The sequence below is a fragment of the Oryza sativa genome, chromosome 2 (assembly GCF_034140825.1).
Source record: "Oryza sativa Japonica Group chromosome 2, ASM3414082v1".
Taxonomy (NCBI): Eukaryota; Viridiplantae; Streptophyta; class Magnoliopsida; order Poales; family Poaceae; genus Oryza; species Oryza sativa.
Genome location: NC_089036.1, coordinates 26,098,769 through 26,123,629, shown reverse-complemented (window position 1 = coordinate 26,123,629; position 24,861 = coordinate 26,098,769). Strand labels below are relative to the sequence as shown.

Genomic DNA, 24,861 nt, shown 5'->3' with positions numbered 1-24,861 from the left:
TTTAGATAGAAGTTTTCAGAAAAAGTGTGTGCTAGGAAGTAGGAACACTATCAAAATTTGTTAGGGTGGTATTAATGAACGTTTGTTTTTAGGACATGTTCACTTTGTTATCACTACTAAATTCTAGAAGCGTTAGATACTCTTTGCTAAAGTCTAACAAAATTTTGATATAGTTTTCAAGAGTGAATTTTTGAAATTACTATTCCATCCATCTCAAAACATAGCAACCTACAATTGTCCCAAAATATAGCAACTACAATTGTATTAGACATATCCTGGTGCTATAAATCTAGGCATAATTTCTAGATATATTATTAGTATTAATATTAGAATATATTATATCTATCCGATCCTACGTTAGGCCACATGCCTGTACACTGACCCGTACATGCAACTGCGAGGGTCATCTCTGATACCATTTATAACAGTCCACCCTCCAAAACTGCGCAGCCCAACCCAACCAACGGGCGAGCCCACTTACACATACCACCCCACTTACATTTTCATCATCACTTCACGTAAAAGGGTTAATTTGGGAGTGATATAGTTGAAAGGATAAGTCCTTATAAATTGGTTATACTCTTACTAAACATATGCACACGACTCTTATAGGCCACACAGGATTCATCCTAATTGGGCCAGGATATTATGATTTTGGTATAAGCAAACAGCCCGTATAGGCATACCTTGCCAGAGCTGAAGGGACAAGCCTCCACCAGAGCGGTAGCACAATGCTTAACAATGAAAAAAAAGAGAGAAAAATATACTACCTATCTTTTTAATATTCCCTTCATCTTAAAATACTTGTTGTTTTGAGTTTTGTTTTTTTAATGTTTAACCATTCGTTTTATTTGAAAGATTATAGAATTATTATTTATTTTGTTTGTGACTTATTTTATTATCAAAAGTATTTTAAGTATGACTTATCTTTTTTTATATTTGCACTAATTGCGTACTACATAATGTTGTTCATTTTTTATCACACATTTAACAATGTCTTATTAAAAAAATTACGTAATTATAATTTATTGTGTTGTGAGTTGTTTTATCATTTAAAGTCCTTTATGTATTATTCATATTTTATACATTTCCATAAAATTTTTAAATATATTTTCATAAAATTTTTGAATACACCAATGATCAATATGTGTTCAAAAGCTAATAGCCGTCATCGATTAAAAAAAACGGAGGAAGTAAAAGATAATGGGAAATTCAGGAGGTGGGAGTCATCTGGAAGAACTTCGTAGTCACGACCACAGCAGACGTGTACAGTTTTTCAGCAGGAGACAACATACGAGAGATTCGAGAGGCCACCCCGCGATGCGAGGTTACACCGGCAACACAATCAACAAACCGTAGATCTTTACAAATAATGACAAGAACATAATAAAGAATGACTACATAAAGAAACAAATAATAAACATCTAGCTACTGAACTTTTGTCAGTATTGACCTAAAAAAATAAACACGGGATTTAATGTAGGATTAATACCTACTTCCACCGCAACAAAATTAGCTACCTACTCCAAACCTAAGCTACAAACTTATCCTACAAACAAAATGTTAAAACGGTCGCAGCGCCTCTGCAGCCACGGATTGAAGTTCCCCCAAGCAGGACAGAAGCTGCACAAGCCCCCACGGAAGCGGTACGTCTGGGTATCCACAAGGATGGGCACACTTCAAGTCAAACATGTCAATTAACGTGAGATCAGACCCAAAGCAAGTATCAGCATGAAGACATGGCCACCACAATTGCTTGCAATTTCTTGGTGCATCCACAACCATCCATGTTTCCAGTAGAAGCCGCGCAAGATGACCGGGTGTCATGGTTTTTATTCTCTGCAAAGTTGATACGTCTCATCTAGCTAAAAAATCCAGAGTTTAGAACCAATGTATCCGTTAAAATGTCAAGGAACATGGCCTTCAATTCGGGAATATCTACCATAAGGAACCCTTTGCACTGCCCGTGGAAAATCTGGCTTGAAGCGCTTATCAAAACTGGGTGCCAGTGACCTGAGGAAATAATAAACATATATCTAAATTATACTAAAACAGAAGACACAAAGGATAGGCTAAACAAACAAAGGAAGAAACAAACTACAATCTGACAACAGGAGAATATCTGTGAGTATTGCAAAAGTCACACCCCTGCACATGTCACGCTAATTTTAAATTACAAGCTTAAGCCAGCCACCATAATTTTTTCCTCCACTTCCTCTAGGCATCCATATTAACCCGGGTTACCATCAAGGTCATGGATTGGCAGACAATATTATCAAACTCAATTTGTATTTTCCATTTACCTAGCAGAAATGGGGATTCAACTACAAATTGCATCAATCAAACGGTCCACACAAGATGCAAGATTTTGGCTGCTCACACAAGATCTTTCTTTTTACCAAATATTGTGGTTGTGGCATCTGCTAGGCTAAAATACACGCAGAATTTTGATTGGCTCATTGGGGGCATAAACCAAACATGTCGTGAATTGGGCACATGGATACAATGATAGAGCACCTATAAGGAAATTAACTGACACTACCATAAAACTTGTAATTAGCAATGCTGTAATATCTGGGCTGAAAAGGATATTCCATCATGTCCATGGAAAACAAAGCTAACCATATAGATAGCCAATAATTATCAAATTTATTGCATGCACAAAGCCAGTAACAATCACCTTGGAGAACTGGACCGTTTCTGAGCAAGTGGACCAAGCATGGATCTCAACATTCCAAGAGCTTCATCAGCAGCCTACAGAGTGATCAAACATACAAACATCAATTCAGATATACAACATGTTTATCCTTTATAAGTAGTCCCTTGCACGTAAAAACAAGAAAAAAAAATCCCACTTACAACCTTTATTCCCCACACCTCAGACACACAAAAAATATGTACTCCAAAGTCAGAACCACATTATTAATTGGCTCCATTTCCAAAAGCTAGAAATGGTTTAGTGGAACAAGAATTGAATGTGAAACATAACTCAAGTTATTACGTAAACTGAAAAGACGAACAAAACCCTCCTGACTTCCACATCGGTCAGTCAGTCAAAAGGCAAAATAGAAATATCTTTGAACACACTTCATGATCTTATTCTTCCATAAGTAGGAAACACTAAAGCAACAAAGGAAAACAGTTGCTTAAGTACGAGGGCTGCTTATAACCTGAAGCTTAGCATCTTCCCATGTTATTCCCACTCCGTTGCCTAGAATTTGCCCACAAACTTCTACCTGAAAGCCAAAGTTAGCGACACAATTATGATGCTGCAGGTCCCACAACAATACTGCTAATACATCGTTGTGCACCATACACATATACTGAGAAAAAGGCATGATCCTAGACATTCTCCCCAGCATTATAACAACTTGTTTAAGTAAAATAATGAGGAAATAGTTGCTAACTGACCTCAGCATAAGCTTCTTTGCCTACTGAACTATCAGGAGATGTCCGAGCTTGAAAAACTAAGTTATATCCCTCAGCTGTGCACTGCAACACATTTTCAACTATGTTATTAATTGAAAAAGAGCTGTGTCAAACAACCAACAATCTAAGATACTTACAAGTTCCTTGAGAGCAGCAATAGAACCTCCTGCTTTTCTGGAATTGTTCTCCCCCATCTTCACAAAGCGAGTTTCTTCTGAAGTACTTGCAATTGGTAACACATCGTCCCTACTATTTCCAGGGTATCCAAAAATGTTTGTATTGCTACCAAAACCATTTTCTTTCATATCAGTCATCTTATTTGGATCAGATGACAGATATTTATCTGCAAGTATTGTTGGCATGGCAAATCAATACAAAATATTGTATAAAACAAGAAGTTCCAAAAAGACGCAAAACAATAAAAGAGTTACAATGTTTTGCTTTTTTCAACCTATCAATTACAGAAATATAGCTTCATCCAGATGTTTTCATCCCAGAAACCAAAAGGAAAACTGACAACATGCAAGCAGGCAAATTTGAATGCCATGAAAATTCCAGCATTCTACACAGTAAGCTTCATGAATCTACTCGAACCTCCGTATATTGTCAACAGGCTCTGATTTATGATAACCTGATTAAGTATTCTTCAATGAAACATATGTAAACAGAATAATCCAGCACTATTAAGTGGCAATAGCTGAAATGCGCTATGTGCCCAAATTTTGAAAAAACACACCCTATGCCCCAAGTAAACATGTCAATCTTTTATTTAAAACGAATGTCTTGGTTGCGACAAGATTGATGGCACAAAACATTATGTTATATGTGCAGTAAGGAAACTAATAGGCTGTAGACTAAGCAGGAAAAACAAACTTACTAGCTAAATTTCTTAATGAGATTTCTGCAGCTTGACACTGTGCTTCTTTCCTTGTCCTGCCAATGCCTTCGCCTACTTTTTCTCCAACAATCCAAACCTGAAAGAGGTAATAGACATAAGAAAGGGATATAAATAAGGTAAGCTTACAATTTTCAACAAGTCCAGGAGAGGAGCTCTGATTTTTTGGAACTAAATTTACTGCAGAGATACCAATAATAAACATTGAATAGAAGTTCCAATCTACCTCGATTGAGAACTGTAAATCCGCAGTATCACATAGTGCTGACCTGTACTCCACCTAAAAACAATGAAAAGTGTCAATGATTATAAACTGGATTGTATGGTGCGACCTGAATGTTCAAAACTACCTTAGAACCACACTTCATAGCAATCTCCTCTAGTATGCCAGCAGAGCTCCCTGCATGCCGAGCAAAGTGTTGTCCTGGTACTATCTGGTTGTTTCTCTGACTTGAAGAAACATGCCGAGTTGCTAGCTCCTCTCCTTCAGGATGGAGATACAGTTAAGCATAGTAAAGTTTTTATGCTATACTCAACTTTGCAAAGAACAAAAGCTTTTTAACGTTCTTACGGAATTCGATTGCAATTTCCACTATGGAAATTAAGTTACACTTTACATAACAATTATCTAGGCAAAATATTTGAGAACTCGTTTAAGTGAGAAAGTGTACAAGCCATAATGAATTAATGAGTGCACCTATACTTGAGTTTGTAAAATCATAGTCAACAGCATATATAATCTAAAACAAACAAAGTTAACTTACTACATCACAGGCAGTAAAGCACAACAAACTCATATGGTCATACAGATAGTATAGCAAGCCAGAATGCCAAGTGCTAGAAACAAAATTACAGCCCTAAACCTTAACTTCATTGTCTTTTAATGTTTTGAAGAGTTCTCATTTTTGTCTGTTGGTGGCTGAACCTAAGAAACTCCTTTTCGCAAAAAATAGGACCTTGTTTATCAACAAATGCACGACGTCTCTGCCTAATTCTCAGGACCACCCTAAAAGATCAACATCAGAATTCCAAATGGAAATAGTAAGAATACCAGGGAAGGATCTGTATCTTGACGGTGCATGGTTCTGAAGAACGCGATGATCTTCACTATGCGGTAGCTGAGTCAAGAAAATGTTTGTTACAGAGTGGTATAGAAATGTCTTGATAGCAATTGCAGAGACTACAAAAGTTGAATCGCCTACCTGGGAGGGATACCTCTGGTTCTGATAACTAAATCTATCAGAGGATATAGGGTTTTCCCCACCATGAAAGAATGGGTGAGGTAGTTGCTTTTTATCATAGTGCATAGTTTCAGATTCCAAAGGGAACCCTGCAGAACCCCTGTTTAGATTATTTGGATTCATGCCATCCTCTACAGGAAACCAATTTCCATGAGGTTGAACTGGAGGAACTGGGACTTGAACAGGAGGTACTGCTGGAAGAGGAGGTGTAGGATCTCTGGTGTCTTGACCATGTTGTAATATAAGAAGTCTTCTCCTTGTGTCAGGATCTAACTCTGACTCAGGAACTTCACCCTCTTCCCTAGCTGGAGAGCCTTGCAGTGGATCTGAGAGACTCAGTTGAGCAACTGGTTGAGTGAATGGAGGTGGACCCTGATTATTACTCAAAGGCACCATGCCAAGGGATGGGGCTACTGGTGCTACTGAAGATGAAACGAAATTTTGACCAGGGAGTACTGGCATCACAAAGTTAGCTGCTGTTGTAGTAAAAGCTTGAGCATTTCCAGATGCTTCCTGAAAAATAGTTGAAGGGCAATATGTGAGGGAGAAATGATGCAAGTGCAATATGTGAGAGAAATGACGCAAAATTTCAAAACAGATGTATATGTAAAGAAGCATATGAAGCTATCGGCAAATAATTTCCTTTCGAATATTCTGCTCAGAATGTTTCATTAAATGTTACATAGCTCATGACAAGCGTATCTCATGCTGAAATTATAATTTTGTTGATGCCACATTAACAAAATAACTTATCATTTTACTGTTTTAAAGACAATATTAGAAATATAGACATTAATAGTTGTTGCAATCTCTATTACCGTCATATATTGAATACAGCTTTAAAGGAAGATGTGTGGAGCTATTATACAGGAAGATCGGAAGATGTAACAAACTGAAAGAACAGATCCAGCACAATCTATATGTTATATCATTGGTACTTGACTAGGTAAATGTTTCAACAATTGTTACTTAAAATAATGCAACATGCTTCAGGAGTTCAACATCTAAACCAATGTTAAAAAAAACAGCTTTCTATGAATTATTCTTGGATGTCTCTTCTTTTTGTGATTTTGTCAGCCCACAATCAAACATCCAGATAAAGGCGCAAAGAGCTCAAACCTTCATTCTCCTTTCAACCTCAGCATCAGCCATACCATCAAAAGCCAATGGATCCCTGTTTCCATTCACTGCCGCAACATTCTCATCCTAATGAAGATCAGAAGAACAGTTAATTACTGAGAGGTGAACATGGTAGCATTGCATTTACCAATTTTTTTACCTCTGAAATCAAATAATTGCCAACATCTGGAGCAGATGGGATTTCATTGATTTCATCCTCATAAAAAACATTGCTAATTCTTGGTAAGAGGCCTTCATCAAAGTCCCTGCAAATTGAATCATGAAAGTTCTATGTCAATCAGTCCGACTTAGTTTGATAGTAGAGTACCATGAGCCCATGATATATAATATGGAAAGCGCATTAGCAGAGCCGATAATCTTACTTAAAGAAGCCCCCTCTAACATTGCATGCAACATTCCTGGCGACACAGAGAACTGGGATAGAACAGTTTGCCTGTAAAGTTGAAGGAGATTCTTTAGTGTCCAAGCAAGAAGATACTATTTGCATTGGTATGGAGCATGACCGTTACCTCTGCTTGTGGTGCATAATATGGAGTGAATGCAGGAACCACATGAACTCTAGATTGATCCTTCTCATCCCAGACTTTGAGTCGGTCATCAATTACTAGGGCCATTCCAGGATGGCAGGATCCATCATGGAAAACATTCAGCAAGGACTTTCTTAAACCTAGAAAAAAAAAGTCGCTGTTAGCTTCAGTAGGATGGATCAAACAATATGCATAAAGGGTGATGGAAGCATTGAAGCTGCAATCATGACCAGAGCTCTAATTGTGGAACATTTGAAAACAACATTGTACTAAGTTCATGACATACTTAATCAGAAAAGAGACACATACCAGATTTTACACACACCATTCTGTCATTAAGTTGAACAGAGTTAATCAATCTTGAGTCTGGATCAAGCAACCTCCACATTTCTAAGGCGTAGTCTCTCTCAGCCATTGTACACACATAGACCTCAAAACGTTTGCGACCTCTAGCAATCAAGTAGCTCCGGAGATCCTCCCATGCTGGCCTTAAACGTACAAGAACACTGGTATCCCTTATCTACACAAAAAAAAAAAAAAAAAGCCTTAGCCTGGAAGTTTTGTACAAACTTATGCAACCAAAGTCAGGCCACATCAAAGCAATGTGAAAAGGCACGCTGAACTGTCATTGCTATTGCTCAACTTACAAACTTCTATTTTCCCAATAGAGAATGCATGTAAATTCTAGAGAACCTTTCTTGATAATGAGAGAGAGAGATCAAGGAACAAGTCAACTGCATACTAGACAGCACAAATATAAGACTCCTAGGAGGTATGATGTGCAAGGAAAATTCAAAAAGACATCCAGCATAAACTGGAATCACAATGTATCTATCTGCTGACCAATATATGCTCGTGAAAACAGTTGTAATGCAAATTCAACTAATGAATCACATACCAAAGGATTTATTCTCGTCAAGATAATATTCTTCTCTTGTAATCGTATAACTGGACGTGTCATTGGTTGATGGTTATCGGATAATGGCGGAACCAACTCAGGTTGCACTTTATACATTTTTCCATCATCATAGACCTGATCACCTTCAATGTACTGCTTTAGGATAGACTTATCATCTTGGTACCTCTTAATCTCCGCTATCATACCGTTTATGCGCTGTGGATCAGTCTCATTGCTCAACTTTCTCTGAAGCGCGTCAATTCTGTCCTCAAAAGACCGTGTAGTATTGGCGACAATCAGTGTCTCATCAAGGTCAAATACGATCCCAAGGCACCGGAGATTTAACATAGTCAAGCAAGAATTGTACAAACCAAATGGCACTTTATATCCCCAGAAACATGCGTGATTTGTCAGGTTTCTCCTGGATGTCATTGCCACTAAATGCAATTCTTCCTCTCCTAGTGGAACAACTGCAGTCTGCAAGAATGAATTAAAAGCTGCAATATGAATATTTTTTTCGATAAGAAGACAAAGATGGAAGTTTTATAACAAACCCATGAAGTTCTGTAGACTAATATACCTTGTACGTTTTAACAGGGAAAAGGGGGGTATAAGAAACTACAAAAAGGTTAGAATTGTGGTTCTAAAGTATGGAATCTGACTCTGCTGTAAACCACACTCCTGAATTTTAAAACAGAAAAAGAAATGAAGTTGGAAATGTTCATGCCAAAGTAACATCAGTTGAACTGAAAATACTAAAAGTAGCTCTCATTAAATACAAAATTATTTGGAACCACAAAACCCAATAAATGTCAAGAAAACCATTAGCACAGCTGCTCTTCACGTATATTCTTGTGAAATCAAGATTCAAACAGCACTTGAGAGGGATAAATAAAATATCTAGAAAACCATTAGCTCAGCTGCTCTTCAAGTATATTCTTGTGAAAATCAAGATTCAAATAGCACTTGAGAGTGCACCAGTTAAACCTTATATGTTCCTTCAAGTTGTTGTCACAAATTATGATCTAAATTCCAGTTCAGTTAGAATAAAACTAACAGTAGCAATTAACGATGGGCATTATGCTCAATATCATTTTAAGTCCACAAATATCAAACAGAAACCACCTCTCACAACCATCAGCTTTTTAGTCCCAGCAACTAAACACCAAAATCTACAGCATTCAGTGCCTGGTTTCTGCATTTTTTAATCTCTACTCCTCTCAAATAATCCCAGTAAAGCCAAGTTCAAACTCTATTAATGAGATGACAATGAATTAAAAGCAAGTCCAAGTCCACAGAACATAACGTATATAAAGTGATTCCTTGTGTAAGTTTTAAGTCCGTATCAGCACTGAACAAATTTCAGTGCATTCAGTCATCCGTCCACATCCTTGAAAATTCCTTGTCCACACCCGAGTGATTGTTTAGATAAAATTAACATGCTTATTAATACAATAAATATTATTAAGATTATGTCCTGGTAAACTTGTCCAAGTAAGATTACAAATATTCCTTCAACCCGATCATGTAAAATTAGTGTGATTCCTTGAAAAATGTCCATGTAAAATTAGAGAGATTCCATTATTTGTTGAATTTGTCCCCTTTTTTTCACTGCGTGAATCTCCTTTTTTTTATGTCAGGAATAATTTATATACCTTGTTTTCCTTGAGGCAAGCAGCGTGCATGGCGACGAGAGGCTGGGGTGGCTCATCCGCTGCCTTGGGCAGCCTGGACTCCATGACGAGGCAGCGAGCACCGACGGCCACGGTATGCATCACGGCGAGCGGCTGGCACCGCTCGCTGGGCGGGGAAAGGCGGTCAACGCGGATCTCTCGAGCCCACGCTGCCGCTGCCAGGCTCGCGTCGCCGCTGGGCCACACCTCCACCTCGCCGATGGAGGTGTTCCCGAAATATACCATCGACCTGATCATTCTCTCGAGACCAGCAGCAAACAGATCTCAAACGAATCCTCAGGTCAAAGTTCGTTCGGATCGTGTCCACAGGCAACAAAAGGGTCTTGGTTCTCACACAGATAGATAAGATCCGCGAACTCGCTCGCAGATCTGTTCTTATGAAGCGTCCGAAACGAGAATAAAAAAAAATCTAGAAACAATCAGGGTGTGGAGAAACAAAAAAAAATCAGATGTAGTGTGTGGTCTTAGTGACGACGGTGTGCTTCAGATTTGTGTTCGAATTCTTCGCCGTTCCAGGCAAGATTCGGGGTTGCGTCAGGTGAGAGGGTTCGCGGTGTGGATTGGTCAGATCTGAGGGGGAGCTCGTGCGCCGCGCCGCGTCAATGGCGGACGCGAGCGGGAGGAAGAGGACGACAGAGAGAGGGGGGGGAGGGGAGGGGAGAGGTGGGGAGAAAGCTCTGAAACCCTAAACTAGGCGTCTGATCGGATCGGATTGGGGGAAGAGAGGAGGGGGGCGGATTTATTTTGGTGTCCATCAATTTTGGTAGGTGGTGGGGCGAGGGCGAGATGGACGCGGCTACGGCCTACGGTTATCCCACCACGTTAATTCGCGGGTATTTCTTTCTGCTTTATATATATATATATATATATATATATATATATATATATATATATATAGGACACTCATATGGGGCACCATGGTGCCCGGGCACCATGGTTTCAAATGCACAAAATCACTCAAATTTTTCAAAATTTTCAAATTGTGAGTATATACCTAGTTATAAGAATTCGATTCATACCTATACCTATCAACAAAACAACTCAAATTTAACTTTATTTCACAATCCATGATTACATACCTAACTAATTATATGTATGGATGCTATATACCTAGAATCAAAATCTAACAAAAACAAGTTCAAATTCAGTTCAAACTTGCTTTCAACTAGTTAGTAAAGTAGTTAATATTAATACATAAATAATTAAAAAAGTTTCATGCTCATTTGAATTGGGTATATACTCAATTTCAACAATGGTGCCCGGGCACCATGGAGCACCAAACAAATTTACTATATATATATATATATATATATATATATATATATATATATATATATATACTTTTTTTCCTATTCCGTCTCTGGATGGGATGATGGGCCACGGTCGGCGGAGGAGTGCGAGACTGGCACGTCTCGTGTGTGTGATAGTGGCTGTCGAGCTCTCTCGGTATTGTTCGGCATTAGGTTGGGTGGTTGGCCACCTGGCCCCGTCCGACACCGTCCCCATCGGAAGTTTGATCATCAAATTGATATCCCATCATTGTTTGGCTAAAACATCAATGAAAAAATAAAAGGAATAAAAGGAAAGACGAGTGCAGATCAGAGAGATAATACTAATGCTAAAGTGTAATGTTTTCTTTTTCTGTTTTTCTAATCCTACTTGTAACCTGTCTGCATCATCCTATTTGATATAAAGCGTTTTGGGTTGTATGGAACTTCATAACGAATATTGTCAGAAATGTTGTAATTGGACAAACGATACAATAGGTTGGGTTAGAACAAAGCCCAAAATGACGTGCACAATTTCAGTTGTCCTATTAATGTGATTTTCAAACTGTTTTATTAAAAACTTTCTATATAAAAGTTGTTTTAAAAATATTAAATAAATTTACTTTAAAGTGTATAAAAATTAAAATTCAATTAATCATACGTTAAATGTTTGTCTTGTTTTGTGTGCCTACACTTAATCTTATCTTAAGTTCTCTCAAAACACAGGCGATTCTAGTTGAAATTTCACGGATGCCTCCCAGAGTCTGTGTTTCACGGATGACTCACTCCCACGGTTACCGACATGTGCTTACACCTGCTAATTAACCTTGTGTATTTGTTAGAGGACTACTTTCCTCCAACCTTAATCGATTAAGCTCGTAGTACTAGCTTGTTCCTAATCCAATATTGAGTTGTCATATTTTGAGATATATATTTTTATTATAATATTAGACTAGCAAAAATATATGTGCGTTGCAACAGGTAAAGATAATTTTCACAATTAATAAATTGATAAATACTCTGTCAATTTAAACGACAAATTCGAATTGGATACGGACAAAATATAACACAGATGACGCACCAAAATTTCTGTGAAAATGTCTTCAATTTTTATAATAGTAGGAATAGAAATTGTTATATTTTAAGACATAAGTATAATATATATGAACAAGTGTACCATGTATACTTCCATGAGGTTTGGGAAGTCCATGTCTATCCGTATATAAATCTCACGACTACAAGAAAACAGAAAATGACCAAGAGAAGCGTTCCAGGTAGGCCTAAAATTATGCTGTTTTTATAAGCTATCTTCGCATGCATCCAATTTCCAATAGCATATGATAGAAGCTTAAACAGTTAAGTATCGCAAGCTCAGAACTCCATGACACCACAAATTCAATGTAAAGAATTTCACCACACGCCCACTGCCCACAATACGTAATTTTCTTTTGCATCTCTTTTCTGTAGCACTGATTTTTTTCCCCTTACAAGAATACATAGTAGGGAGTATTAAAAAAAAGTGGAGCAAAGGTTGAAGATGAGGGCGAAAGATGTCACTCCAACCAGCGGACAGCATTACTCTTTCTAGGGATTCACTTTCATGTACAATTTGAGGTAATATCTAAAATGAATGTCATACCACAAGTACCTGAGTACTGACCATGTGTTAGTCGAAGATTCCAAATTCTGAAGCAGGCGCACCAAGGAGCAACCAAATCCAATCCCCCAACCCAATGCTGTGCATCTCATTGAATATATATTTCCGTGTATTCTATACACAAAACTACACTCCTGCAGGATGACTCAGCATCCAGGTCCATATGCTATACTCTAACGGGAAAGCCGAAGTTCTGAAATGTTCTGATATGACCCTCATGGCCTGCTGTGACAATCACCAAGCCCCAGGCCGAATGACTCGGAGCTTGATCTCCCTCCATAGGATGGCTGGCACTAGACCGCGGGCTCTGTTTTGTTGGTGTCATGAGTTCTTCAGACCAAGTCGCAGATGTATCACCATTATGATTTGGGTTGGTGTTTCTGATGATGTTGCTCTGGTGCTGAGCATCAGGCATCTCCTGATCTTTATCAAGCTCAGATCCAGACAGGCCATTCTCAGGCCATTCTCTAGATGTCATTGTGCTGCTGGCACAAGGCCAAGAAACAGCAACTGTCACACCCTCGCAGTGGAAGTGTTCATGGGTATTTGTGATAGAAACAATGCCCTTCTTTGTGTTTGGTTCGGAATCATCATTACATCTCCACATATATACATGGGAATCCTCACTTGCAGAGATAAGATATCTCCCTTTCACAGCTGAACAAGCAGAAATTTGGCTGTTGGTGTTACGAAAGCCTGAAACAAGATGAGTTACAAACATGGAAATGAAAACAACCACCAGCTGAATACGAGACGATTTAATAACAAATAGTGTGGCCAGGATTAATAAGATCAACACTAATTACCTTTAAATTTGCAAACTAGTTCAAAACTGTCAATAACTCGAATTCGTGAATCTGCAGATGTGATGATGACCTTTGAAGAACTCCCTGGAACAAACTATTTGAAGAACGACTAATAAGTAATGGTACAAAACAAGTAAAATGAAAAACCAATTCTGGTGCGATTTGATTCATACTCAGATTGATCTACAAGTAGTATCATATTTAAAATGCTACTTCAGAGTAAGCACCTGAATTCCTGTGATTTTCTTCTGGCTAGATTTCCTTTTCTTAATATGTAGATCAATCTGTTTCTTGTGCTTAAGCATATTATCTAGGCAAAAGACAAAAATAAAATAAGTTTGCAAGGTATAGGAGGCAATTTATATAATATGACAATGGCAGTAGATGGAAGCTTAACATAGCATATACTCCCTCCGTTTCCAAAATATAAGCATTTCTAGGTTGTTTAGTACATAATAAGGTTAAGGACAAGAGACTTTAGTGCCTCCCAGTAAATGAGGGATGCTTGGGGGGTAAGAAATAAGATGGGAAAAAATTGAATTGAAGGTGATTAATGGGACAAGTAATACTAAAAAGTGCTAGAAATGCTTAAATATTGGTACGAATTTCAAATGCTAGATGTGTTTATATTTTTGGAAAGGAGGGAGTACCAACTATCAGTACCAGGTCTTGGAATAAATAAGTTAAAGATGTGGGAGATTACATGTGCAGCAATTAAGTAATGAGAGAGGAGGGTTACCAGAAATATCGTAGACATGGCACTTGCCCTTGTGGGAGCCAACGAGTGCACCCTTCACAAAGAGTAAAAAACAAGGTGTTTGAATGAACATGAAAAAAAGCAAGCAAACCCCTGCTGAAAAATTGTAGAACAAGAAGCAAGTTAAACCTGTCCATCAGGGGTATAACAGGCAGCTGTGATCATTTCATGCAGATCAATCCAGTCAACAATTTTGCGTTCTTGTATACTCCAAATTCGAACCTTTTTATCCAGGGAACCACTAATGAAGTATTTATCATTAACAGGATTGAACTGGATGCAAGTCACTGAATCAAGAAATTGATATGAGAGAAGGACAATACATGGGGTGAGGAAGAGATATTGATCTATTGAAAGCGATGCTCTTACCATAGTCACTGTGGGAGAAGGTTTTCAAACAGTAAGTGCTTGACACGTGCCACAACCGTACAGTTTTATCCATTGAAGATGAAAGCAAGTACTGCACAGAAATTGAAAAGTGGAGATAAGGGGTGCTGGGGTAACTGTTAAATACAACAAAATCATAATAAAATGAATGAATTATGCTAATATATTCCTACACCCTTAAAGCTTTCATGAACGTCTGATGAGGTCCCTGAGCTACAAATTTAGCTTTGGGTTGTGAAAAACTGCACTTTGAAGACAAATGAGTCCATCGTAACATTTGTAGGTGGAATATGCTAGTGTTAAAATTTGGTACAAATCATCTCCTTAACCTATTTCCACTAATAAATAGTTGGACAGGCCTACATAATCAGAAATACAAATTGAACAGACTGCCAAACTAGCACGGAGTTTTGCTGCCAAAGAGACTCCTAAAGTTTAGTGACGGAGCCTGATAAGCAATAACATAAGTTTAGATTTCTAAACCTTGGAGAGTTGATTGGCCTTGCATGTGGACTGAGTTCAAGTTTTATACTATAAGTAGATTGTCCACCTTTTAACAGTTTAAGGCCTTAAGTTTTTCAGTAAGATGGTTAATTCTTAATTAGCTACATCCACCTTAATGCTGTTTCCAAGAGAGACCTCTTCTATCCTACTTTATATTTCTTGTGCAGAATTGGAGGCAGACAAGTTTATACAAGGTACATGAAGAGATGCCCATTTGTACTCGCTTTAAGTTTGTAGTACTAGATGAACTTTATCTCCATTAAACCCACCAGCAATAATTTCATACCCAACAGCAACCTGTTAAATGTCCACCTAATTAGGGGACCAGTATAAGAGCATGTCACAAGTCATGTACTGGTAGCTTAAAACAGCATACAGAAGCCTTATGAACGTCATACAATATCTTGAAGGAATGTTACTGCGTTAATACTATATGCGCCCACTTGTCTAATGCAAAAGGTAAAACAACACATTGAAATTGACTTCTAGCTTGGTAGATTGGCATCAATAATCTGGCAGGCGACAAACTTCAATTAACTCTTTATGTTGCTTAACAAAATTTGCTGAAGTTATACACTGTAATCATGCATCTAGCATTTGGGGGCTGGACATATTTCTTTTCAAAGAACCGTGCATAAATATTCTTGTGCACTATTTTTTTCACCTTTTGAAACTCCACTAAAAACATAATGAATATTAAATCACACCTTTGAACAATAAAGACTGACCTCATGTCATGTCAACACATAAAATAGTTAGCTACTTAGCTCATGACATTCAATCACTTCTGGGTGATACTAATTAGTGATGGAATAAATATCTTCTGTTGATTGGAGTACACTGTAGACTACAGAATCTATTGAAAAACTTAATATCTCCTTTGACCTGATGATCAAAAAACTTGAATCTATTTATCAATGGAAAAGTTTTTAATACTGCAGTGAAAGAGAGACCTAAATCAACAGATTAGTAGTTATATGGAACTGAATGAACTGACATTCAAAATGTTTTATCCTTTGACCAACAGGTGCTGGATTTTCTAGATGTTCTCAACATGAAAAACTTAAGTCACCATGAAGCAGCAAAAAAGTTGCATGCTTTATAAAACATGACTTAGAGGTTGGAAAGGGTACAATTGCACTGATGTATTATAAACAACCATCTAACAGAATTATTTGCGAATAACAGAACATTGCGAGCAATCAATTTGTGTAATTCCAATTTGTTCAAATCTCCAACATCCTTTTTTTCCCTTTTCAGTAGCATTGCAGTATACCAGAGATCTAGATGACTTCTCAAGGTTAGATGAGACATTGGTACTGCTAATTTGGCAATAGCTTCATAAGTTTTTAACTTTAAAGAGTTAAGACCTAATTATTGTGACTATTATCCTGATGTCTGATGGCACACATACTACAATCCAGCAGAGTATGTATCACAGGAGTATACCAAAAAAAACAAATATTTGCATATTCGAATTGACAAGCATATAGCAGCATTTTGAGTGTTACCTGAGATTTGGACCAGCTAAGGTCAAGCACATCCTCAGAATGCCCTGCAAAGGTTATCACGGGTTTCTCTGATAGTGCAAACACATGTTCTGGCACCATCAACCGGTCTGAGCTTACTGATCTCTGATTGTGTACTGCCTTTGCCCGCAGCTTCTTCTCCCGATGGCTTCCCTCTGAAGCCGTGGATACCAACATCGACTCTGGATCAAAGACCCCATTTTCTTCCAACCCCTTCTCCTCTATCATCTTCCACTCCAACACCTCCCAGACATGGATGACACAATCCTCACCAGCACTTGCGAGAAAGTGCCCATCAGGACTAAACTTGATGCTCCAAATGGACCCACTGTGCGCCTTTATATCCTGGTTCATGAACAAGCCACTGAGCTCCTTATAGGATTTACCATACTGCCGAACCTTAACACGGTCCGGGCCATGGTTTGCAACACCATCTTGGCTGTCATCCGTAGCCGAGCTGGAGCGATGCCCACCCTTATCTGAGGATGTATCCTTCTCGTCGCTGCTGCGGCGGTCACGAGTGTATGTAACCATGGAGCCAGCTGCACTGCGGAGGCTGCGGAGCCAGCTGTTGCGCCGCTTGTAGCGCGCCCCACCATTGCTGGAGCCGGAGCTGGACCTCTCAATGGGAGTGGAAGCGCCACTTTGGGAATTGGAGTTTGAGTTGGAATTGACCACGCTCTGGCGGCGCATGAGCTCTTGGACGATGGGTGAGCGGCCGATGAACAACTCGAACTCCTCCATGGTGAGCTGCCGCCCCGTACCGACCTCACGGAGACCGAACTCCTCTCTCACCAGGAACTCGCTGCCGTCGTCGAGGTTTCTGATCAAGCACCTTGGGTCCTCCTCAACAGCCTCCAACGTGGCATCTGACACATCGGACGAGGCTCCGCGCAAGCGGCCTCCTCCGAGCGGGGGTTTCGCGGCGGATGCCGGCGTGGCGCCGCTCGATCTGGACCGCGCAACCGGCGAGGACGGCAGCGGGCCCACGGCGTCGCATGGAGCCGATCGGCCCCTCTCGAATCGCGCGAGCGACGGGTCACCGGAGAGGCCCATCAGCTGGAGCAGCCGCCGCCGTCGCTCCTGGATGGGCGCCGGCTCGGAGGTCCACAGGTCGAGCGCCGCGGCCGCGGCCGCCGCCCCCGCGTCGTACCCGCGGCGGCGGCGCGGGTGGTCCCCATCGTCGTCCGAGGCCGAGGTGGAGGAGCCCGACGACGAGAGGATGCGATCGAGCGACTCGTAGAACAGCTCCTCCTCCTCCTCCTCCCCCACCACCTCCTCCTCCACGCTCATCGCGCCGCCGGCATTGGCCCCCGTCGCGGAGATCGAAGCGGAGGCCGGCGCTCGTGGGGCGGAATCGCGCGGGTGCGAAGAGCACGATGAGACGAGGTAGGGGAGAGGTGTGGGAGGAGGGGAGAAGAGAAGAGGACTGGAGGGAGGGAGGGAGGAAGGGATGGGGGAAGTCGTAGCGAAGTGGGTGTCAGATCCACCACCACTACCACGAGCGAGCGACCCGTGGCTTCCTCCTTTCCCTCGCCCGCGGCCCGCCTCCGCTCGTCTTACTTAAGGGTGGTTGGTGCGGCTGCTGCTGCTGCTGCCGCCGCCGCCACCGCCGTCGTTGTTATTATCGCGGTAATTGTCGCTTGTCCGTGCCAATGGTGTGGTGGCGGCCGGTGCTGTTACCGCCGGTTACTGCTCGCTGCCCGGTAAACTGGCGAAGCCGGAGGCAAAGGCCATGCGTGGAAACGTCCTGGGCCTCCTTGACCCGATGGATGTAAGCTGGCGCTGTGGGGCCCGGCTGTCAGTGGGGTGTCCACATGGCGGTAATTTTCATTCCCCGCGACAGGGGAGTTAACGTATCTCGCGCCGTTTCGGAGGGCGGCCGGCCGGCCTAGCGTTTCGATCGGGGCCGGTGCTGCTGTGGCGTTTCGGATTTTTGGTGACGAGACGAGATGATTTGCTCCCTCCAACCTCCGCGCGGCGGCGTCATTTCTGCTCCCGTTTTGTGGGGACGGAAAACGGTTGCACACTGTCGCAGCAGGGATGGAATTGTGCGTTTGCGCTGTCAAACCTTACGTGGAAACGGGCTGGAGGGACTTGAAATTTAAGGCATCTGCTGGTACAATGTAACAGTGGCCGAAGCTATTGAATTTCACCGGATGGAAGTTATTTTTTGTGTGCGCATATTTTGGATTGCAACGTTCAATGTGTCCATCTAAAGTTAATGTACACATATCGTTGGCCAAGCTATTTTCAATAGACTTTCGACTTGGAATGGGACTTCCAACTTACAATCCAAATTTATTTGTATACTTATGTTACTTGACTCACATAGCCTTTTTAAGATCAAATCTTAGCATGGTACACCTATCACTATCCCTTGGCTGCTTTCCCTAAGTCGTGGTCCTATGATACATCATCAGCCAAGGAGAAGGATCATGCCGAATTATGAGAAAAATTGATGACGACTACCATGTTTCGATGTTGTTTTGAGTGGGGTTGTGCGTTGGTGAGGTTATCCTCATCTCTCAAATAAAATGTGGAATAATGTCGGTTGTGTGATGGAATATAATTCCTAGATAGAAGTGCTTGCTAAGGTTGACTTCGAATTATTGGACCATCTGCATCAACGATGGAGACAGTGATTGTGCAAGAGGCTGAGGTAGAAAGAAAGAAAGAAAAAAAGGAGAGCGTTCACCAAAGGAATGGGGTTAAAGAAAAAAATTAGAACATGTTGGAAATTAAGCGCAACTAACTTTACCTACGACTTAGTACCGACGAACTATTTGACAAATTTTTATGATGTGCCTAAGGATTTTGGGTTGATTTTTTAGTAGAGTGCGTTCAAACTCAATGGATTTAGGATAGCACCAAGAGCCATCAATTCATAAATATGAACACTACTACCTTTGTCCAAAAAAATTTATTACTCACACATCTCATACATACCAATACAAAATAAAAACACTATAATATCCCTACTTTATCAAAATCACAAATATTCTCTACTCTCACAAACTCTAATGCAATGATTGTTTTAAAGTATAAATTTATTTTGGAACAAATAGAAAAAATAAACTTACTACAGGATGAAGGAAATACTAGAGTTTTAGCAGAAATTAAGGTTGACATAAAATTATTCTAATGCCCCTAACAATATAGTATTCCCTTTGTTTTATATTATTAGACGTTTTGACTTTTTTCATAATTAAATTTTTTTTAAGTTTGACTAAATTTATAGAAAACGTAGTAACATTTCTAACACATCAAAATATGGTGTAGATGTTGCTAAATTTTTTCTATAAGTTTTGTTAAACTTAAAAAAGTTTAAAACTTCTTACAAAATAAACCGGAGTGAGTAATTGGTTAGGAAATATCACACCCTACAATGCAACTGCCTGGGAGCAAATACATTGCTCGGATGAATTGGAGGAGCATTGCTCTAAAAAAACACCATGGAAAATTGCAAATGTAGACATGCTTGTATTTTTTGGAGGGGAGGAGCTAGCAAGCAAGCTAATACGTCATTATTTATATATAAAAAAATGCAAGCTAAAATTAGGCCGTGCATGCCAGCACGGCAGCACACCAAGCACGTACGTAAAGAGGAAAAACACATCATACGCGCGCCCCACATGCGCGTCACGTACGAGGACCACACAAAAGCTACCGAAGTTGAGAAAAAGAAAAATAAAAGAATCCCTTCGGAAACTCACCGGTACGTATGTGTACGCTCGAGACACGTACACCACACAGCGCGAGCCGACGTTGGATCCGGCCGTGTCTCGTGCCCCTCGAATGACGTCCCACGCCAAAGCAACACACGTCCAGCCACGCGCGCAAAATTATCGGCGTCCGACGACGATCCGGCGCCGCGAGCCCCTGGTACACGCTAGCTCCCTCGCGTTCGGCCGCGGCTGGCCCCTTTGCCAGCGGTCTGGACCGTGCGCGCGTACGACCGACCCGCGAGAGGCCCGCGGTGGCCGCCGATTCGCGCGCCGGTGTACGTGGCTAGGGGTAGGTCGAGCTGTAAAACCGGCCGTCTCATCTCTCACATGTCACGGGCCACCATGCGCGGGGACGGGGGGCGTGAGGGAGGGGACGCCTTTTAGGCCGATCTGCCCGTGAAAACGCCGAAAATCCCAGTACTACCACCAGCAGGAGGCGAACGATCGATCGATCCATCGGCGGCAGCCGGGGGGGGGGGGGGGGGGGGTACCGTGCACAGCAGGCATTGCAGGACCACCGGCGCGCGGCCATGGCACCGGGTCCCCGGCCATTATATGTGCGCCCCTGTCTCGGAGCTCGATCGCGTGGGCAGTTGGGCGAGCGATCGATCCCGGAAGATGCCGGCCGGCGCACAGTAGCGTGTCGATGGATCTCGGGTCGAGCATGGAGGAGTCATGCATGCATGCGCAGACGAGACGATCGAGATCTGCCAAGATCGATCGATTATCGATCGGTGACTTTTGGAACGATCGACACATGTGTGCGTCGTACCTAACCTAAGTGGAGTGCAGATTGATCGGATGAAGCGCAACTGGTACAGAATTATGGGTGGCAATTATAGGAGTGGCTAACTTTTTTTTCTGTAACTTTTACAAGTGGCATGCGACATTCACCGTGCTAATTGTGCAAGTTCATGGTCACCGTTTTCTTCTTTTAAAACACACAACGTACGCCACCATCATGTACACTCTCGTACACTAATCTCTATAAACACGTAATTTATTTTATATAAGTACCTTTGAAAGACTTTACAAAAATATTTTAATATTAATAAAGTCACAAGAACTTATAATTGAGTTAAGCTACTCCTTACCCTAGTAAATATGGTGCACCTACAAAATCTCCTGAAAAATCTGTGTGCTGATATAATATCAAACTTGAATAGTTCCAGTGTAAGCTTATTGAGTTTTGCGGACGTCACCGTCGCGCTGCATCCACGGGGACGTACATTAGTACATATGCTAATTTCGAAAAATAAAAGTACGTATTTTTTTTATAGAAGCACATATGCCAGCATGACGTCAAAACCCCTTCTCTCTCTGTAAAGCAGCTAGCTGTCCCAGAGTACCCAACTGCATTTTTTTTTTACTAATCACTTCTACTTTCGATATTCCCTTACTCCCCTCCATTTTCTTCGGCTTGTTGATACTCCCTCCGGGTTGATAATACTTACTTTCTATGTTTCACAATGTAAGTCATTTTAACATTTGTCACATTTATATTGATATTAATGAATCTAGATAGATATATATGTCTAGATTTATTAACATCAATATGTATATGGTAAATGCTAAAATGATTTACATTGTGAAACGGAGAGAGTATTATTTTAGACAAGAGTATAGTCACCAGATTTAAAAGGTAAATATTTTAAAAATGATTTACAATTAAATATTTTAAAGTTTAATCCTACTCTCGTCTAAAAAAAAGTATTATCAGTCCGGATGGAGTAATTAACACTACTCCGTTTCAATTAGTTTCGCGTGTGAGATGATTCTCTCACTAAGCTGCGGTCATCAAGTATGTCATCAGCTAACGCCACAACTGAGACATGCCTCCACAAGTGCCCCATCGCAGGTTCGCAGAGCACAGTGCTGGCCACGTGAATTGAGGAGTACGTACTAAAATTGATAACGCACCAAATGGTACACGTGGACACGATATGGTATAATTTAGTACGTAACTCCGGATTAAAACAGCAGCTTAAGATAGTACTACCCCTTTAGCTGGAGCTAGACCCACACGTCTTGAATATATATATTTTTGTGCACACGAGTACTCGTCTTCTCGATAAAACGGGCAAAGCACAAACACACGTTTTGGATTTCGATAGGCGCGCAGCGTGTGCTACCTGGCACACCATGCAGAGCGTTCCAATCTTATCCTAACTGTACCCCGTGAAAGGGAGCCAATTGCATTGCATTCATATTTAGAAATAACGCACTGCGCTGGAGCAACGTGAACAAACTGTTGCCCATCCTGAATTCATCCGATCGAATTCGAACAGCTCGTATACCTTCAGGAGTTGATTATTTGTACGTATTGCTATAGTGAGTCGATCATGTGGATGCCAACATGCATATACCAGCGTCATCCAATCAAATTAATTTCGAACTGGTTGATTGTGACGTTGATGTTAGCTAGTCTCTAATCGCGCGGTGTCAACATCATTAAGGATAGCAAAGCCTAGCTGTCTTGTAAGTACATATAATATTTTCCTCGTATAAAATGTAAATCTACCATGGGATACGTGTTTTATGGGACCGAAGAAGTACCGAGTTTTAGATTTAATCTCTTTGGTGAATTGAAGTGTGTAGTGACGTTCGACGGCGTGTGCTACGCTAGCTAGCGTTACGTACGTATGAGTGACATGAGAGTTGAGGCTGTTGAGCGCGGAGAGGACACGGGCCGACGAGCAGGAGCATATGCGCCGTGAATACATATGACGATTAGTCTGGCAGACTGGCACTAGTAGACTCCAGTAACACGGGGAGGAGAGGACTTCGGAATCTGGCCGCGGCCGGCAGCGCGTCCAAGTCCAACTCGAACTAGCTTAGGGACCGCGCAATTTGCCCCCGTGTCGTACCACGGTACTTGGAGATTGTTTGGCTCAGTACCCAATTTTACAATTTCAGCCTACGCGACGTGGGGAATAATGGTTACCAGTTCCCCGATCTCAAGCTAGCCAGCTACAACGCGACGTGCGTACGTTCACCTCTTGTCTAGTACATGCATGCTCGCGATCCAGCTAGCTACACTGGCCAGTGGCCACCACCGTCACGGCGTCACCTACCCGTTGTTTCTCGATCGGTGTCAGGGTCAGGGCCGGGGACACCTCACGCGCGTACGGACGCATGCAACAACAACGCCCCGACCGAAAGTTAGCCGGCCGGCCGGCCACGGCCAGTGGGCACGCAAAAAACATGAAAGAACAATACCCACGTCTTCATGATCTGGTTCGTTACTGGATCAATGTGGATTTATCTCACAGTTTCTAACCCAATTTGAGCCGATTCATGTGAATTCGGTTTAGAAATCATGTGTTAGGTTCTACCAAAGTGGCAAGCACCCAGCATGCAGCATCTTATTTGGATATGGACTAGAGGGAGTGAGAGAGAGACCCTGACCGATTCCAACCAGGGATCTGGGGAGAAATCGTGTCCACGCGCGGTTTGATGGTGAGGGCACCAATCTTTCTCAGAGCGTTATTGTGTTACGTGCGCGGTTCACCGTGGGGTGGTACACTTGGGCAGCGAGCTCAACATAATACTCCCTCCGTCCCTAAATATTTGACACCGTTAATTTTTTTAAATATATTTGACCGTTCATCTTACTCAAAAAATTTAATTAATTATTAATTCTTGTTCTATCATTAGATGTATTGTTAAATATACTTTTATATATACATATAGTTTTACATAATTCACAAAAGTTATTTGTCGGTGATATGGGACCGGGGGTATTGCGCCCGGAGGCTTGAGGCAGATGGAATCGCCCACGTGGCCTGGCACCTTCGGGGACGTCGGGCCCGAGGGTGAGGTGTCCGCCCTCCTCCTGATTTCCCCGAGGGGGGGGGTCGGGTTGCTCCTGCCCCGACCCCGAGGGCCGAGGTGCCCCGACCCCCTGTGGGGTTTGCACTATGTACATAGGTTGGGTGAACACGGTAGGGCTCACCTAACCGCATTTATTGCGGTCTGGTCAAGCGTGTCACGCTGCATGCAGCGCAATGCAGCGCGATCTTTTATCCGGTCTGTGACCAGTCACAGACCGGTCAGATCAACGGTTAGGTGGCGACTGGCGGTCTGACGCACGCCTCGCCCCGTCCCGTCAAGACGAGAGTCTCTAGGCACACGTCTCCAGCCGGAGCTAGCGTGTTACCTCTTAGAGATGGCACGTTAGCCCTGGTTAGATGAATACCAGGCTTCATCCCAACCATTACAGGCAGGATGCTACAAAAAGAAGGGTGATCATGCAGATCGCTGAACTGACGCATAGAGGACAAGAATGACTGATCTGTGACCGGTCTGACACTGGTCGCGTCAGCATCAGACAGCCACGATCCCGCGTTGCGCCTGTCTCCGCCGGGAGTGGAGGTAGGTGTGGGCTGTCCCATCGAAGTG

At 41.7% G+C, this 24,861-nt stretch overlaps 2 protein-coding genes across 2 annotated transcripts; both read right to left on the bottom strand.

The window, feature by feature from the left end:
- Positions 1–1,301: 1,301 nt before the first annotated feature.
- Positions 1,302–10,458, bottom strand: LOC4330100 (RNA polymerase II C-terminal domain phosphatase-like 1). The gene is made up of 17 exons (XM_015770792.3): positions 9,786–10,458; positions 8,131–8,607; positions 7,542–7,752; positions 7,215–7,372; positions 7,068–7,138; positions 6,845–6,950; positions 6,685–6,771; positions 5,527–6,078; positions 5,376–5,442; positions 4,675–4,808; positions 4,551–4,604; positions 4,307–4,403; positions 3,567–3,772; positions 3,412–3,492; positions 3,171–3,236; positions 2,681–2,754; positions 1,302–2,013 (listed from the first exon to the last, which is right to left on the bottom strand). Exons 1-17 carry the CDS (start codon positions 10,059–10,061, stop codon positions 1,908–1,910), a joined length of 2,823 nt encoding a protein of 940 aa, XP_015626278.1. The 5' UTR covers positions 10,062–10,458; the 3' UTR covers positions 1,302–1,907.
- A 2,059-nt stretch (positions 10,459–12,517) lies between these two features.
- On the bottom strand, positions 12,518–18,163 carry LOC4330099 (uncharacterized). The gene is made up of 7 exons (XM_015771333.3): positions 16,715–18,163; positions 14,682–14,772; positions 14,442–14,599; positions 14,295–14,346; positions 13,783–13,865; positions 13,556–13,649; positions 12,518–13,445 (listed from the first exon to the last, which is right to left on the bottom strand). The coding sequence occupies exons 1-7, from the start codon at positions 18,023–18,025 to the stop codon at positions 12,916–12,918; spliced, it is 2,319 nt and encodes a 772-aa protein (XP_015626819.1). The 5' UTR covers positions 18,026–18,163; the 3' UTR covers positions 12,518–12,915.
- Between the last annotated feature and the right edge of the window lie 6,698 nt (positions 18,164–24,861).

Excerpts from the sequence above, each read along its gene's own strand:
- LOC4330099 (XM_015771333.3), bottom strand. The coding sequence starts at position 18,025 with ATGAGCGTGGAGGAGGAGGTGGTGGGGGAGGAGGAGGAGGAGGAGCTG. Across the intron at positions 13,650-13,782 it reads AGAAAATCACAGGAATTCAG|TTTGTTCCAGGGAGTTCTTC; the intron begins GTGCTTACTCTG and ends TTCTTCAAATAG. Across the intron at positions 13,446-13,555 it reads ACTAGTTTGCAAATTTAAAG|GCTTTCGTAACACCAACAGC; the intron begins GTAATTAGTGTT and ends ATCTTGTTTCAG.
- LOC4330100 (XM_015770792.3), bottom strand. The coding sequence starts at position 10,061 with ATGATCAGGTCGATGGTATATTTCGGGAACACCTCCATCGGCGAGGTG. Across the intron at positions 6,772-6,844 it reads GCAATTATTTGATTTCAGAG|GATGAGAATGTTGCGGCAGT; the intron begins GTAAAAAAATTG and ends GATCTTCATTAG. Across the intron at positions 2,755-3,170 it reads GGGAAGATGCTAAGCTTCAG|GCTGCTGATGAAGCTCTTGG; the intron begins GTTATAAGCAGC and ends ATCACTCTGTAG.